This window comes from Festucalex cinctus, chromosome 16, assembly GCF_051991245.1.
Source record: "Festucalex cinctus isolate MCC-2025b chromosome 16, RoL_Fcin_1.0, whole genome shotgun sequence".
NCBI lineage: Eukaryota > Metazoa > Chordata > Actinopteri > Syngnathiformes > Syngnathidae > Festucalex > Festucalex cinctus.
Window position 1 is genome coordinate 16,650,328 of NC_135426.1, and position 18,039 is coordinate 16,668,366.

The 18,039-nt window shown below is 44.2% G+C and overlaps 1 protein-coding gene across 1 annotated transcript; it reads left to right on the forward strand.

The window, feature by feature from the left end:
* The first annotated feature begins 651 nt into the window (after positions 1-651).
* On the forward strand, positions 652-17,834 carry LOC144003159 (uncharacterized). Its single transcript, XM_077499073.1, has 9 exons — positions 652-1,270; positions 6,072-6,191; positions 7,431-7,930; positions 8,743-8,901; positions 12,026-12,163; positions 12,535-12,677; positions 13,123-13,293; positions 13,370-13,478; positions 14,634-17,834. Exons 1-9 carry the CDS (start codon positions 700-702, stop codon positions 16,083-16,085), a joined length of 3,363 nt encoding a protein of 1,120 aa, XP_077355199.1. The 5' UTR covers positions 652-699; the 3' UTR covers positions 16,086-17,834.
* Positions 17,835-18,039: the final 205 nt, after the last annotated feature.

The following is an 18,039-nucleotide window of genomic DNA, read 5'->3' on the forward strand; positions in this document are numbered from 1 at the left end:
TTCTTTTGTATTTTACAGTTTTGTTTGTCACGTTAGTTTTTTTTGTAATAAAGATTGAGTTTTCTGTCTTGTTGCCGTTTTGGGGTCCAACTAATCACAAACCACGACATCATTGTTACAAAACGAACAATTCACATTAATATCGGCACAATTGGAGATTGTGACATTACAAGGATAAATATTATGCAAAATTTTGAAATTAATTTCTTTACACTTATTCGCAACAGAATTTAAAGGGGCACAGTTTGGCATTATGCTGCCCTCTGCTGTCGACTGGAAATGACGTCAAAATGTCATGTCACTGTTTTTGTTTTTTAAATTTTTTACTTGACTTCCGTTTTTAGATACAAACGTGATCATGGAACGAATTTATCTCTTATCTCAAGGAATATCACCGTGTACTATTCATTCTGAAGGCCCTGGGCAGGTTAGAAGAAATACAGAGGGGGGAATGAAAGGAACACTTCTGGAATAAGCTAATAAAAGTTAATTAAAAAAAATGATTTGAAATTATTTTGTAAATGTAGGTCAGTGTTTGTTACAATTGCGCTCCTGATAACCACTGAGTATTACGTAGTATTATGTGCGCTGTAAAACTAGGCCCCCTGGACCTGTCAATCAAACTGAGTCAAGCCCCGCCCCCGCCCGTCTCGCGCCAGTTGAGCGAAGCGAGTAAATACTAGCAAGAGAAGCCTCAAGATGGCTGACGCGTTGAGCTCCGTCCGCCTCGGCAGCGGAGCCGAGGCGGTCGCTCCCGTTAAAAGCCCGTTCCCCAAGCCTTCGGAAGCGAAGAGAGCCCCCGAAAACCACCCGCAGTCTTCCCGGGACTTGAATGCGCCGCCGCCCAAGAAGCTCCGAGTCGAGGAGAGGAGCGTCAAACCAAAGAAAGTCGTCCGGGATCGGGATGCAGGGCTGTTGGGAGGCAACTGTAGCGGCAAAGACAAACTCCAGCAGCCGACGAAGCAGCCGAGTCTCGCGGCGGGTTTGTGGAGCCTCAACCCAGCCAACGCGAGCGCCGCGTCGGTCCCCACAGTCGGCGGAAGCCAAGCAGCCGCCACTGGCCACAAAATCTTGAAGCAGAGCGACTTCTTCCTCTACAAGGCGCCTTCGTCCTCCGTTAAAAACAAGAAGCCGAGCAAGGATAAACAGCGGGACAAGGGAGACGTGAAAAAGAAACTATTCGTGACGCCCGTTAACAACGACATTAGCAGATTGAGCCACGTTTCTCCAGTGAAAAGACCAAATGGGGATGTCACATTGCCACAAAAAGGTAGGTAGGCCACGGTAACCTCCACTCAACGCAATTAGATGAAGTTGACTTTACTATTTCACAAAGTGGCCGGTCCATTTAGCCACTTGTCTAACATGTGCCCTCCCCCCCGAACGAGTGTGTGCCTTCTAATTCGCTTTGGGCAGTCTCGTTTTCGGACGTTTGGCAAAGGCGTCCGTTAATCTGGCTGGACTGCTACACAAGCGGGGTGTTGACGCCACAAAGCCCCCCGGCTGAGTCGACGTTTCCACGGGGCTAATGGCTGCCAGCTCTCGCTCACCCGCTGCTGAACCCTCGCAGCGGCGGTCACGTAGCTAACGTAATGCATAGATAATGAATACTCCGTCGAAAAAACAAACAAAGCGAATGTGTGTTAAGTCCTTTGGTTTCATGTCTGAACGGTGTTGAACGTCGAATGAAGGCTTTATTGTGGATGGAGGGTGTGTATTAAAAGTACACGCCGCTGTCATGACACGATGACAGGCAGGCGCCCGCCATTATGGACCAAGTGTTGTTTTGGTGGAGCACCACGCCCCCCTCCGCTCCATTCATGCGCGTTACTTTCGACACATTTTATTGAATAATCTTAGCTTCAACGAATGTCTTTCTCACGAACAATATCGTCGTTTTAAAGCTGCAATTTAGTCTCGTTCGATTAATGCAAGGTTGTCCAAAGTCCGACTGGGGGTGAGGGTGGGCGGGGTAATTTGTGGAGCACTGCCGCATATTCAAAAAATTCATTAAAAACAGCAAAGATTAACAACTTTAACACTCTTAAAACTGCTACACGTGAAAAGTAACCCGGTCAAGGTTTTAATCCAACAAGGTATCAAAGTAGGGATAGACCTATTATCGGTCAGACCGATTATCAACGCTGATATTCAGCATTTGGATGAGCCTTAAAAAAATAAAATAAATCTGACGGCCAACAGACTCTGGGAATGCTGCACCTTATGTTTTTGTTTGGAATTAAATCAAAGATCAGAGAAAGTTAAATCAACATTTCAGTTATTTTTATTTTTGGAAAACTTTTACTGTAGAAAACTATAGGTAGCTTTTGTTTACATTTTCATTTAACTTTTAAGACATGCTGATGACCCCTGGAGCTCCTTGAACTTTTTGTTAGAATTTTAAAACAAAGATGTTATGTCCTCCTTGACAGCTAATAATTGGGCCTGAGAGAGAGAAAAACATATCGGCCTATTGCTAGTAAAACTATACTGTTGAGTTAAAGCTATGAAGGAATGGGCTACCACCAGGTTATCAGTATCACTTAGGTAATAATACTAATGTTATTACCAAAGAAGCAACTTTCCACAACTTGCCACAGCAAGTCAACTCACATGACATGATTGTCAAAAACACCAGATGTCCTTCCTGACAGCATTTTTAAGAAAGTTTCATTATTTTGCTTCCATTCTCAGTAGACAACAAACGTTTCAGCTTTTCGTTAAGCCCAAATGCAACCTTCCAACCAATATGCTGGCTAAAAACTAATGAACCCAACCTTGGGTAAACGGTAGCCAAATTGCTGTGGGTCCGAAAAACAACCCAATATTTTTTAATGCTTAGCTATGTCACACAGGCGGCACAGTGATCGAGTGGTTAGCACGTCCGCCTCCCAGTACTGAGGACTCGGGTTCGATTCTAGGCTCCAGTTTGCATGTTCTCCCCGTGCCTGCGTGGGTCTTCTCCGGGTACTCTGGTATCTTCCCACATTCCAAAGACATGCATGGCAGGTTAATTGAGCGCTCCGCATTGTCCCGAGGTGTGCTTGTGAGTGTGGGTGGTTGTTCGTTTCTGTGTGCCCTGAGATTGGCTGGCAACCAGTCCAGGGTGTACCCCGCCTGCCCAAAGCCAGCTGAGATAGGCTCCAGCACCCCCCGCGACCCTTGTGAGGAACAAGCGGTCAAGAAAATGAATGGATAGCTATGTCACAGATAATACCAAGCTGCAATTTGGTCAGTTTTTGTGAATTATGTTTAACAGATTCATGTGTGCTTTTTTTAACCTTGTTTGAGGTACTTACCACCACACTTTTCCAGCTGCCGTCTCAGTTGGTGCATGATCAAGTGGGTGCACATTTTAAAAAGGGCATTTTGCCAAGTTATGGGCATGAGCTGTTATGCTAAGGTCAAAACAATAAATGGTGAACTCAAAGTAAAAACATGCAAAACATCAAAAGCAATATTCTCTTATACATATTGTAGCCTATGACTGTATTATAACAGCATATTTAGTTATACTGGCGCTGTAGTTAGTGATACACCATTGCAGGCTGGTAGGCTGTTTACGCATGCGAGTGTTGCTGTGTGAATGATGTCATCCACTTGGTTAGTTTAAGAGGTCGCGCCGTGAACAGCGACAGCAGCTGTCAAGAAACGTGTTGTGGACACAACTGTCACCGGCACACAAGATGTCAATATACTATGAAATATTCATGCGGGCTGTCAATTGGGCAGCTTTTACTGCTCGGTGACTGATGTGGCTGCCGGTCGGCGCACTGACTCCCATTTCATTTGGGTGACCCGCCTTTCACATACGTTGCATCGCACGCTAAAGCAACAAGAGTCGTTGTGACATTACAATTTGTAGCAGAGGGAAGCCCAATTACATCCCTTCTGTGTGTTCTCTCAAATAGTGCCCCTATTAGTTGCTAACCAGAACAGCAGCAGTGGTCATCTTAAGGAATTAAAAAACGGTATCATTTCGGTCAATTGGTAGATGTTATGGTTTAGGTATGTATATTAACATTTTATAACGTCTAGATTGATTTAGTTCTTCACAGTTGCCATCCTAATGTTTGTTTACATAATCCATAGTTTCATGAGAAGTTGAAATTACAAAGCCACATATTTGTTTACATCATTGTTGTAACCCAATTTATGATTTATACTGGTAGAATTTTGTAAAGTTGTCAAACTTGTGATGGATGCTTAAAAGTCTGCCAGTAACAATGCTAATAAATAAATCAACTGTCATTCATGTTAATTCATGGTTAATTTGCCCTAATTTTAGTTTAAGCCTAAACCAAACATTTATCCATCCATCCATCCATCCATTTTCTTGACCGCTTATTCCTCACAAGGGTCGCGGGGGTTGCTGGCGCCTATCTCAGCTGGCTCTGGGCAGTAGGCGGGGGACACCCTGGACTGGTTGCCAACCAATCGCAGGGCACCCAAACATTTATGTCTTATAATTCTGATATATGTTTTTGTAATACTGATGAATTTTGTTTAAAAAAAAAAAAACAAGGTGAGAGGAAAATGTTAAATCACTGATGTCCAACCTCAGGTGACGTTTCACACAGTGGAATGATGATGTGTGATCACTTACCGGTTACCGTGCAAAGCAAAAAAGGTTGTTGTTTTTTTCTCGCCAAACCTGCTCCTCCTTCAAGAAAATCCACGTTTACATTGTCAGTCTGGCTGTGAGTGACGTGATAACATCTACCTGCTCATTCATGACGGCTGTGACCTTTTGATGCCTTGCAGCTCCGGTAGTGTAGTCAAGCCTCATAGGAAACCCCCAGCGCATGCACACACTGGAAGGTCTGAAGTATGTCCTGGCATGTCTGTCACATTAATCTGTCCGCTGAGCTTCTTCCTTTGTTGGCACTTTACAGGCCAGCTAAATAGATGTTTTCAATCACGTTGCCAGGAAGCTTGCAGTCATTTAGCGCAAAATTCACACATTGGTTAGAATGTGTTCTTGCAGATTCCTCCTGTCCAACACCTTCATATCAAATAGAAGAGAAACAACCCACTAAAATTTAAAAATGAATTTTTTTTCAAACGGAAGGATCGTCATTGCACCTATTCTCCTGTTGGCCCTTTAAGCCTTCTTTTGAAGCCTCCATGAAAGCATTTTCCACTTTGATTGTGCGAGCGGCGCCCGCAACCCTGCCGTGTTCACTTTCACACTCCCCACGTCCACAAGCTCACTGAGGGGGAAAAAAAAACAACGCAGCTTCTTCTTCTTTTTTTTTTTTTTTTTTTTTTTTCTAAGAAGGTTGACAGAGACTCAAGTGGTTTCAAAGAAAAGAACTCTTTGGAAAGGGGGAAAACGCTGCTAGAATGAAATGAGTAGATGCCGCAGGTCCCTTAGAAATGATTAATGTTCATAATATATCATTAAGTTTTGTGCAAGATTGGGGGAACAGATTGGCTGATTTATGCAAAATCAGTGATCAGCTGTTGTCATAATTTGCAAATCCACAAAATAAAACATTAAAGTTGGATTTTAATTTATTTTATTTTATTTTATTTTTTCAATTGTTTTCCAGTTTTTGTTTTTTCCCCAACCCCAATTTATTTTGTGAATGTGAATGCTTATTCATGTTTTTGGTAGAATTTTTCGGGTTTTATTGTTTCTATTTTTCCCAATACATTTAAGTGGGCGACCAGTTATTTTAAAATTTTGGCTATTTGTGAGTTGGGCTCCCAACGCCCTTTTGAATAATTAGCTGGTTAGCTGTACAGCAAGTAAACACGTTGGTTAGATAGATAGATTAGTCCATCCATATTTTGGTCAGTTCAGTTATTTGTTGTTGTTGTTGTTGTTGTTGTTGTTTAAAAAAAACAAAACAATTTTGAGCAGCTCCAAAATCCTGATCGTGCAAAGCCTATCCCATAAAATATCATAGAAAACATCAAGTGCTAGGATCATTTCTGCATCATAGCTCTTCTGCCTTTAATGTTGTGCACAAGGGACTTTTAACAACCTGTAAGATGACCGAACGAGTAAAAGCATGTTTTTTATTAGCTTTAGGACACTGAAGGTCTCCTCTGTGTGCTCGCAGAGCTCCTCAACAAGGACAAGACTAAAGATCGGGAGCGAGGGCAACGTGAGGAGAAGAAGAAGCACAAAGTGATGAACGACATTAAGCGGGAGAATGGAGAGGTCATGCAGCCCATTAAAGGTAGGTACATATAGATCCTTCTTTTTATTTTTTAAATATAATAATATAAAAATACTGAACCAGTAGACACAAATGGGGATGTTGATAACACTAAGTTAACCATACATTAAATTGTGTTTCCGTCCTGTGTAGTCAGCTTGGTATTTGCCAGTCATGTGTGCAAGGCAAAGCAAAAATAAAAATAAAAATAAAAAAAACACTCGTGGATTTGATGCATCTGAATGGAGGAGGCTGAACGAGTGTTTTGTTTTTCCAAGAAGTTTTTCAAAGGTTAGTAGCGGAAAGAAGAAATCTTATCAGTTCAAGTTTACAGCTGAAGCGGGCATCGCAGCCAGCGAGGCGGCCAGAGGAGACAGCGAAAGGAAATCAATAAGCTGCAAGCGGCTAGTTTACGACCGCTGGGGCTATTTGTTCACGTGCTTGTGTGTGGGAACTTGTCTGGACGCTGTTTAATGTCATCTTGTGGCTACACTTGCGTACTTGTAATTAGTGCAATTTTAGCAGCCATCACTCCCCAGGTTCAAATAAGAGTGGGGGAAAAATCATGCATTCATAGTAGGGCTGAACGATGCTGAAAAATAATTTTATAGCAATTTTTTTCTCACTCTCAATATTACAATTGTGATATAATTTTTTTTTCAGTAGCTCTTCTCATGTATTTGTTACATATTACATGGGGGGGGGGGGATTGTGTGCAAATACTTGCTCTGTTGCTCTCTTTATTGTTCCCTCACACACCAACACACACATTGTATTACAGTCTGCGCTCAGCCTGCCTCATTCCCGCATTATGTGCCATCAAAAAAAAAAAAAAAACGTGCCTGGGGTGCAAACGAGACGGCACAAGATGTTATTGGTCGCTTGACAGTGTACTGATGCAGAAGCATATCTATCCGGGCTTCAAATGCAATTGTTAACTTGCTTACGTTTCAATTGCAGTCTTTTATGTGTCCACTACGACAGCTTCATGAAATTGGACCACAAAATGTGGCATGAATATAAGTCAGAACATCGGATTACAACAATTGTGCAAACAAATCTTTGTCTTTATCATTTGAACTTTCGCATTTCATGAAACAATGATTTTATGAACACGTGGACTGCGCTTAAACACTGAAACACCATATAAATAAAAGAGGGCAATCACAAACATGAAGACAGAAGCAACCACGTTAATGAATACAACTTTTGACTGTGCTAGAAAGCACTTTACACTTGAGTGATTTCTTTCCCTTGCAGATGGCGGCGTCAAAGCCACGATCAACTCAGAGCTGCAAATCAAAAAAGTCAAGAAGAAAAAGAAGAAGAAACACAAAGAGGGAGAGAAGCACAAGCGAGTGAAGATGTACCATCGCTCGTGCCAAACCGTTTGTGCCGGCCTGCTTCTTCTCCCCTCGCCAGCAGCTCAGCTGCTCGCCAATTCCGCTGCGTCCCCCACTGCCATGTCGCCCTTTAAACCGCCATTACCCGTTTGCCCTTGGCCCAACAACAAAAGCCCACACCTGCACTCGTCTTACGTGAGCCCGCAAGGTTCCGCAAACAAGCAGCCAACACGCAACGTCCATCCCGGCCTTTCGGACCTGGACTTTGCCCCTTACATCCATGTCGAGGCTCAGCCCAACGGCGGCGCTCTGGTGGCCCACGCCTACGCCTCGCAGCTGTCCTCGCTCTCCGCCGGCCAGAGGCAGAGGTTCGCCCAGGAGTTTGTCAAGCTGGCGTTCAGCGAGGACTCGTCGCAGGTACCAGCAAACTCATCCACTGTTGAGCAGATGAGAATTTCGGGCTGAACAATTTAATTGAATTCAAATGGACGTCAATGTGGTCGAATGCACTTTTCAATTTTCAACCTGCTTCATTTGTGTTGTGTTGTGTCGTCTTTGGGGTTGATTTTAAATTTGATTTAAGTATAGTTAATCAGGACATTTTGTTTGTTTGTTTTTTCTTCTTTTTTTTTTTAAATCGGAATAAGGATGTTTGACAGTGTGTCTCACAGAAGTGAAGCACCTTCAGATGACAAGTGCCAATTTTGCATGTTTGAATTTGGCTCCAATGGCTCGCCTTGCCTGCTTTTTCCTTTAATTCAGCCAAAGCGCAATGCTAGGTAAGAATGGTGTTGCATTTTTCATTTTACCATGGCGCTTATTAAATATTGCACGCAAGTAATATACAATTTTTTTTTTAAATTAACTAATACTAAAACTAACTAAGAGTAAATATTTTTTTTAAAACTAAAACTAATAAAACCAAACAGAGCCTCCCTGAAACTAATTAAAACTCACTAAATTTTAAAAACAAATCTCAAAACAAAATAAAAACAAACTATAATGAAAAATCCAAAACTATAATAACCCTGATTATAATATACAAACTTATTGCTTGTGTTTTTGTTTTAAAACAAACAAACAAACAAAAAACCATGGGAAAAAATTAGCATATTGTAATGTTTAGGGTGGGGGGAAAAATCGCTATTAGATTATTTTTCAGTATCATTCTGCCATACCATACTATGAATGCATGAATTTTTTTTTCACCTTTATTTCCTGTCTCCTAGGCTGCACATTATGTGATGGGCATCATCCACGGAGAAGCCTCCTACCTGCCCGACTTCCTGGACTACTTCTCCACAAACTTCTCATCAGCGCCGGTCAAAATGGAGGTCCTGGGAAAGAAGGACATCGAAACAACCACAATGGCGCATTTCTACTCTCAGGTAAGGTCCTCACACGGGCGTCATTCATTCAGAGAGTTGTGGGCAGGTGTGATATAAACTGTTGGTAAAAGCAGATTTTATTTTTTATTTTTTTTAATGGGATGGGGGTGTTTTTTTGTTCATATTGTGTTAAACACAACAAATGTTACTACTTTCTAATTCTGTGGTTTTACACCCTAAAATTAAAGTTGCCTTTATTATCAATTCTTCACTCAGGCAGACGAGTAGCGGTAGTTTGCATATAAAAGTGATGGCGCTTAGTATACATCGCCTCTCTCCACTACATCCCTTATGGATGCGCTAATGACCTCACTGACCAACTGGTTGGAGCATCTGCTTCCATCTGTGTCACATTAGACAGCTTTGCCATTCCGGCTAATGTCCCATCGCTCAAATCTAATGAGAGCCCAAGCAACAATGGTGGCAACTGCTCCTCGAAATTTGGAGTGATCCAGTGATGAGAGGGACATGAAAAAATGGCTCTATTGAACAAGACATATAGAATTGTGCTTGTAAAAAGTGCTCCTCTTGAACATTGTGTTTGTAATTTGCAGTGGTGTGCAGCTCATTTTGAGCTCCCACTGTTCCACTAATGAAAAGGCGTTTGTGCCTTCTAGTGTGCAGAATGCACAAGACATACCAACACCAGGAGCAAAAGGCGCGGAAATACTCTTTCGTGCAGTATAAAAGGAGCTACTGTCTGTTGTTTGTCAGTGAGCACAGCATGTGTATGTGTTTGTGCGTGTCCGTGTCGCACTACACGGCGTGCAGCAGTTTATGCTGTTTCTCTGCTTGTTTTTTCATCAAATATTCATGTTATAATATTTGCTTCCACCCTGGCTGCCCGATCGGCTCATTCCTCAGTCTATCAAATACAGTGGCTTAATAAGTTAAAGTGCTGTTAGTACTGTCCCTTTAAGAGCGGCGCCAACGCCATTTTTCTCCGCCCGCTGCACTGTCGCCAGTGACCTTGGGAAGTCGACACAGTGTCTGCCTATGCGTGTACATTGATGAATACATCCAGGGCCAGGTGTGCACGCTCACATACATCTGAGGGAGTGCTTCCGAACTGCCCCTTTTGTTCCTGTGCGGATAAGATAAGGGCAATATGTTCAAAAGTGTTGGGACACCTGGGACACCATTAATCAGCCTAAAAATAGAAAGGCCAGAATTGACTTTGCCAAAAAACACCTGAAGAAGTCCGGCCAGTTCTGGAACAGCATTCTTTGGACAGATGAGACGAAGATCAACCTGTACTAGAATGATGAGAAGAAGAAGGTTTGGAGAAGAATTGGAACAGCTCATGATCCAAAGAACACCACATCTTCTGTAAATTTGTGGTGTTTGTGTGATGGCATAGGCATGCATGGCTTTCAATGGCACTTGGCCACTTGTGTTTTGTGATGATTTGGCAAAAGACAGAAGCAGCCCGATGAATTCTGAAGTGTATAGGGATATAATTTCTACTCGGATTCAGACAAATGCAGCAAAGTTGATTGGACGGTGCTTAATAGTAGAGCTGGGCAATGATGCAAAACATACTGCAAAAGCAACCCAGGAGTTGTTTTTTTTTAAAGCAAAGAAGTGGAATATTCTTCGATGGTCGAGTTAATCACTCGATCTGTGACCAATCGATCATGCATTTCACTTGCTCACGGCAAAACTTAAGGCAGAAAGACGTTCAAAGACTGAAGAGAGTTGCAGTAAAGGCCTAGCAAAGCATCACAGAGGAGGAAAGCCAGCGTTTGGTGATGTCCATGGGTTCCAGACTTCAGGCTGTCATTGTCTGCACAGGATTGTCAACAAAATAAATCATTTTGCTTCGCCTGATGGCTATCCCTATTTTTTTTTCCGTCCCCAACTCAGTCAATCATTTCCTGCCACTGATTCCTGTTTAGACACCAATGAGAAGAGTATAGTGGCACTCGTTTTAAAACTTCAAGATTTGATTTGTGTTTTGACTGTGCTGTCTCAGCATTTTGTTTTTATTTTGTAATTACCTTGTGTTATTGTCCTCATCCATACATGGAGGGAGGGATCACATCAGCATCAACTCCGTAGCCGTGTTCATTTGAACACGATCAATAAAATGCGCCCAGTTGGCTAATGCGGCGCTTTTACTCAGAGCGCATTCAAGCAACTCTTTTGTTGCCAGCCAAGTGTGGCGAGAGATGTTGTAATAAATGTGTTGGGCATAGCAGCGGCTTTGTTGTGACGCAGTGCTTTAACACACTAATAGACTTGCTCTGATTGAGCCACATCCGCAACACAGCGACAACAAGCACAAACACACGCAAAAAGATGCTCAGAGGTGAGGAGGAGGTCAACAGTTGATGTCAACAAGAGGAAGGACTGTCTGTCACTATTCTTGGTGTGCTTCCACACACACCAAGACAAACTGGTCATTACAACAATACGGTACATTAATGAGGCTCAGTGAAGCGTTGAAAGTGTGTGCACACAAAAACATGATCCGTCAGTATCTAGGTCACTGACTCAGTAAGACTATTTCAAGTACAGTGGATATAAAAAGTTTACGCAGCCCTGTTCAAATGTCAGCTTTTTGTGATTTAAAAAAACTGACACCAAGATCAATCATCTCAAGTTGTTTTCCACCTGTAATGTGACTTATAAACTTTACAAGTCAACTGAAAATAAAAACATTTTTAAGAGGGGGGACGTTAAAAAAAATAAATAAAAAAAAAGTGGTTGCACAAGTGTTCACATTGTTTTTATAACTGGGGATGTGGGAAATAAATGTAATGAAAAGGCTACCAGAACACCTAAACTTCATTGGGGGTTGACAAGAGGGATTTTAAATGGTGGAAGCCGGTGATCATTCTGGACACAGCTAGTTTTTAAGAACCACATGATTTTTTTTTCCAGTTGAGTTGTAGCGATTAAAGTGTTGAAAAATGATTTATAAGGCAGGGATGTTTGGATGCGTCCCTTCTGTTTGTCTGTGTGGTTATATGAGAGACTATTGAAAGCATACGGAGAGGACACAGGTGCGTTGAACCTGGGGCCACACATCTTCAGCACAATTTGCCAAAATATGAACCCAGATACAACATAAAACAGTGACAATGTCATCATCATCACATTTTGTTTCTCGGCGTGGCAGGTGAAGCGAACCTACAGCCACGGCACATACCGAGCCGGGGCAATGAGGCAGATTAGCCTGGTGGGGGCCGTGGACGAGGAGGTGGGCAACTTCTTCCCGGAATTCCTCGGCATGTTGGAGGAGTCGCCCTTCCTGAAGGTGAGTCCCGCCGAGATCCAGATGAATGGCGACATCGGCAAGAAGCGCGGGCGGCTGTCTGTCTGAGATAACGTCCAATAAATGCCAGCTTTGCCATTTGAACAACACCGGGCCAATGAAATGTCCTGTTTACTGTTGAGATGTGACAGCCTCTGCTTGTGCGCTCTGTCAGTGTTGACTCTGCCTCAGCATGCAGTGTGGAAAATTGGCTTCATATGCTGAATATCAAAAGGCACACATCCTCAAACTCTTCATAGCTGTCAGGGCCACGCTCAGTTGAGCAGATCCGCTTTTTTCCCCCCAAATATTATTTTGCCACCATTTTGGTGTTGAGCGGGAAATGGACATGTGCTTTCTGTGCCTGGCTCCAGCGCACTCTTCCGTGGGGAACCTTGTCCAGCCTGAGCCTGATGAGTCCCGATGAGAGCGACGACGGGCCCATCATGTGGGTGAGACCGGGAGAGCAGATGATCCCTGTAGCCGACATACCAAAGTCGCCTTTTAAAAGAAAACGGTAAGGCCAAATATACACCTGTGGAAAGATTCCTAGTGTGATATTTGTTATTTGAAGGAAAAACACTCCCGCAGTCGATGCTAACTTCAAGTTAGCATCTGCTAACTTCCTGTTAGTGCTAGGCTAGCGATGTTTTTAAAACGAAGCATTTTTTGTATTTAAATATACAGTGGATGTAATTCTTAACGTTGTGTATTTATTTTTACAGTTAACTCCAACTCCAGTGTCATTAAAAAATAATTAGGACCCCAAAACGAAATAAAAACTAAGTATAATGAAAATTCCAAGACTATAATAACCCTGGTCTGTTCACACTCGCTTTGCAATGGAGCTCCCTGCAAAACGTGTTTTGACTCTCTTGTCGATCCAGCAGTGAGCAGACCGTAGCGTGACTCCTGCTCAGCCCAACTGTAATAATAAGCAAGTCTGTCCTCTCCTCTCGCAGTTCCACCAACGAAGTGAAGAACCTCCTGCAGTCCCTGCCCAGGACCAGCGAGCCCAGAGAGATGCTCTTTGAGGACAGGACCCGAGCGCACGCCGACCACATCGGCCAGGGTTTCGAGCGTCAGACCACGGCGGCAGTGGGCGTGCTGAAGGCCGTGTGCTACAAAGCAGGGTACGTGTTTGTTTTGAGCCTTTTGTTTGCACTCAATCAAGCCGCACGCGGGCTGATGACACTTTTGTGCTTACAGCTTGGAGCCTCCTCGCGTCACCAAAGATGTGGTGTGCTTCCACGCCGCCGATTTCCCATACGTGGTTCAGCGGCTGCAGTTGGATCTTTATGAACCTCCGCTCTCTCAGGTCTTGGACACACACACACACATCCACATTTTGGAAGAGAGGCAGAAGGATACATTTTATGTGATGATGTATGCTACCACCTGCTGGGTGAAAGTTATACTGCATTAAATGATCTTGCATCTAAAGTGGTACCATCTTAAGACTTCTCGTTTAATTTGCTCTCAGTCTGTCACTAGCTCTTTTTAGCCATTTGTTCAGACCAGTTTGTCCGCTAAGTTAGCTGGAGAAGTTTCAACTTTGCATGATAGTGCACAGGTGTCAAAGTCCGTTCCTTGAGGGCTGGAATCCTGCATTTTTGAGGGTTCTCTACTCCAACATACCTGATTCAATTATATCAGGCTCCTGCAGAGCTTGCCGATGAGTTTGAATATGAATCAGCTGTGTTGTATGTGGGAAACCTAAACATGGAGGTCTCCGGCCCTTGTGGCTTTAACACCACTAGTTTAGTGGAAGACGAGGTTTTGAAAGGCGTGAGACGGGGCACTCGCACAATACCTTATTTGTCCTGTTTTCCCTTTTTCTTTCTTTGTGCCATTAACTCATTCACTGCCAGTCATTATAGAAAATTTTTACATTTCCAATACTCACGTGATAATACATTCAATAATTATATATAAACCGAATCTACCAAATAACAGAATAGACTCCCTACTTTTTGTCCCGTCCCGTTCTTTTATAATTGACAGCAGAAAAATGTAGGTTTGCCAAAATACAACCATTTCTCCCATGGACTCTGAAACTGTGTTTATTTCTTATAAAATGGGGCAATGATGTCATCTACCGGTGGTTGGGCATCAGTAAAGTTGTTTCCAAGTTTGATATTTCCAGTGGAGCATGCTCAGATTCGCCCCCATTTAGCACCGCTCTAAAAAATACAATTGACAAGTATACTTGTCAAAGGCAGTGAATGAGTTAACTGAATGCAGACATGTGCAACAAATGTCCATGACGTAAACGTGGACAAGTCATGGTTCCGGGCGGCACAAATATTGCTTTAAAACAATCAACTATAACTCTTGTCAACTATTCTGGGAAAGCTGTTGACAAGGTTTAGGAGTGTGTTTATTGCAATTTGAAGGAAAAAAAGCATAAAAAAATAATCTTCCATTGTTTGAATTGAACAATACTGACGTATTGTATGGTATTGCCTCTCAGTGTGTGCAATGGGTGGATGATGCCAAGCTGAACCAACTTCGTCGGGAGGGCATCCGCTACGCCCGCATCCGCCTGTGCCACGACGACGTCTACTTCATCCCGCGCAACGTGGTCCACCAGTTCAAGACCGTGTCGGCCGTCTGCAGCCTGGCATGGCACGTCCGCTTAAGACAGTATGAGCGGGGAGGCCAGGAAGAGGAAGAGGAGGAGAAGGAGGGAGAGGAGGATCTGGACATGTTGGAAGGAGCGAAGGCTGAGGAGGAAGAAGCAAAGGAGAGGATAAAAGTGGAGGAGGAGTTGAGTGCAGCCACGAACAGGACGTTGCCAACAACGGAAGATCTTCCTGGTCCTCATTCACCTGTTTTGTCTGCACCAGCCGCTTCAGTGGACTCAGAAGCGAGCGCGAGCGACAAGCCGGCGGAGAATGAGCTTGCGAAGGATGATGGGAGCCCCAAACGTCCACAGTCACCTCCGATTCAAGTCAAAGCAGAACTTCCAGGAAAGAGCAAACCCTCATCACCTGTTCCTCACTCTCCTGACGCAAAATCAACAGAGAACCCTCATCATCATCATCATCATCATCATCGTCCAGCGAGCGCCACTACGCCGTCTTCCAGCTCGTCCTCTTTGTCCCCAAAGACTTCCTCGCCGCAACCGTCGTCGTCTTTACGCCACGCGTTAGCTGCTGCCAGCCCTTGCTCCTCCTCCTCTTCATCACAGAGTCCCAAGCCCCCACCCGACTCTCACCCGCACCCTTCCACCGAATCGGCATCTTCCCGGCTAGCCCCGCCCATCGAGCCGGAAGCGCACGCCGACATGCGCACGCCGACCTCCTCGGAGTTCCACGCCCACCTGGGCTCCCATGGCGACGCGCGGACTCGCGCGCTGGCAGAAAAGTGGACTCGTAGCATTGACATGAGCCCCCGGACGTTCACGCATGGGCACCACATGCAGCAATATCCTCCCCCCATGCCGCCTCCCCATCACATGCTCCCCCCTCCCTATTCGCCGCTCCTGCCTCACTCTCATCTCCCCCACAGACTCCCCCACACCTCACACCAAAATCTGCCCCCCTTCCTCAGTCAGGTGCCGCCCCCCCACCCAGTTCACATCAGCCAGCTGCACCTGCACCCCCCTCACCCGGGGGATGCCACCGCCCAGCCCCAGCATTACTACCCCCAAATGGCCCCCCTCATGTCCCCCCACCAGTTCCACCCACCCCACGCCAAACCCTTCTACCCCTCGCACTTCCCCTCTCATCACTTCCTCCCCTCGCAGCCGTTCCCCCCACACCCTCCCCCTCATTACCCGCCCGTCACACCGGCCCCGCCTCCCCAACCGCCAACTCACGCCTTCACTCCGCCTCCCCCGCCGCCACCCTCCTCCTCCGAGTCTCCGCCTCCCCCGCCACCGCCCCCACCTCCCCCGAATCCTGAAGAGGAGCAGAGTTGATGGGGTTTTTGTACCTATTGATTTGTTTTACACACAAAAATGTAAAGCTTTCCTTTTAAAAGGGAAAGTGCTTCATTTAACAGCTTTTTACGTCCCTTTGAGATTGCACTTTCATGTACACGAGTTGGTGTTGAAGTCCCAGTCTGGTTTGACAAGTGCTGCAAAACAGGTGCGTCGAGTCTCGTTTGTGAAGGATGACGTTTTACTGTACAACGTGCAGCTAGTTAGTGCTTCCATTTTGTGGCCCAGACTGTTTTTTTTGTTTTGTTTTGTTTTTTAATGAAAAAAAAAGCCGTCATCTTACACAACACTTGTAGCGTTGGCCTGATGTAATCCAGTGGGTGAGACAATATGACGTCACCTGATAACACTTACTGCCTCCTGAGATGTTACTACAGTATTTTGACATGGTCCATCGAGTGTTGCCTATGGATCCAGCTCTTGCCATGTTGTCTTATCGGAGTAATGTCACAACTGCCTGCTGGCTCAAGACTCAATTAACGTACGTATTTGGATTCATGATCATGCACTCTTTACATTGCTGGGTTAAAAGTCAGCCAAATTGGTTGAAATAACTAACCCAGCTCTGGGTCCAAAAGGTTATCGGTACGGCTGTGGTTAAAAATAATAGTTTTTTTTTTTTTTTTTTTTAATCACCAATGTTTTCCAACAAGTCTAAAAAGCACCGTGTGCGGCGATATGAAGAAATGTTATGTAATTGGCCTGCCCAAATCCAATTTGAACCCAGTCGCTTGGCCCAAATAATTAGCTCAACCGTGGTTAAAGGTAACCCAGTCTGCTCAAAATCCACAGCTACAACCTGGCATTTTAACATTTTTAAATCATGATATTGCTGCCGTTCAAATCCCGATTAGGAAAAATCCTCAATTGTAATTGGGCAACCTACGGCCATAAACAGCCCACGGTTCCCCCGTCATTCTTCAGCATTGCACAGATTCAGCATATGAGTGGATGGATGTCATTTCTGGACTCCCACAGGGGAGATGTCTTCTTGCAAGACTTTTGTATAACTTGTTTTCATCCTTATCATGAATGTTGGCCGCAGGCGACGCTTCCTAAAGCCATTTGTGACGGACATTCTGCTTCCAAACGTTGAAACAATTTGTCTCTTGTGTTTGTCGGTTGTGGAATGTTTCTTGTCTCTTCCTCCCCAATTGCTAATGTAGCCCACGACCCCCCCACCCTACCCCCAGTGCCTGTCCTCAACTGTAAACTATGGAATGTTCACACAGTCTTTGTTGTTTCGTCATCCAAAGTTTCTCGCTTGGACTCCCCCCACACTGGAAAATTAGACCAAAGCCTTAAAAAAAATGGCAGCAGGACTTCCTACAAGTTGAACTGTGTTTCCGCCATTTAGTCTCGCAGCTCGAGTGGCATCTATTTCCAAAATGTAAGCTAACGCCTCACTTCTTGTGCTCTTTTGCGCCTTGGAAGGTTTCACTTTGAGGGGTTGTTTTTGTTGTTTTTAATGCCTTGGGGGGCTTCAGGTGTGGTCAAATGAAAAACCTGACATGAGCTATATATTTTTTGTACAAACTGGCATTGACGGTAGAAAAGTCTTCAGGGACTTGTTTTTTCAGGATTTATTTATCTCAAGTGTGTGTTTTTCTATTTTGATTTCAGCCATTTTCAACTGTCAGCACTGTAGTGTACATAAGCGGTTTTGTAAAGACAAACGCGTAGAAAGGTTTCTACTTTCAATAAATAAGAGCCAAACTAATAAAAGGCTCACTGTTTGTGTGTTACTGGTCATTCTCCCAAGTCAGATGTCTCCTTTTAGTAGTGTTGTTCCGATACCGATACCATTAATTCCAACGCTAATATAGGATTTTGGATGCAGCATCTTGTCTTGCTCGCGCACGACACTCACTGATATGTGACATGTTCACTGCATGCCAAACTAAGATATTCTATTGGCCCTTGAATGCTCTGA

Bases quoted from the DNA above. Each gene is read 5' to 3' on its own strand.
- LOC144003159 (XM_077499073.1), top strand. From the start codon at position 700: ATGGCTGACGCGTTGAGCTCCGTCCGCCTCGGCAGCGGAGCCGAGGCG. The intron at 8,902-12,025 runs GTAAGGTCCTCA...TCGGCGTGGCAG, and splicing joins TGGCGCATTTCTACTCTCAG to GTGAAGCGAACCTACAGCCA. The intron at 13,294-13,369 runs GTACGTGTTTGT...TTGTGCTTACAG, and splicing joins GCCGTGTGCTACAAAGCAGG to CTTGGAGCCTCCTCGCGTCA.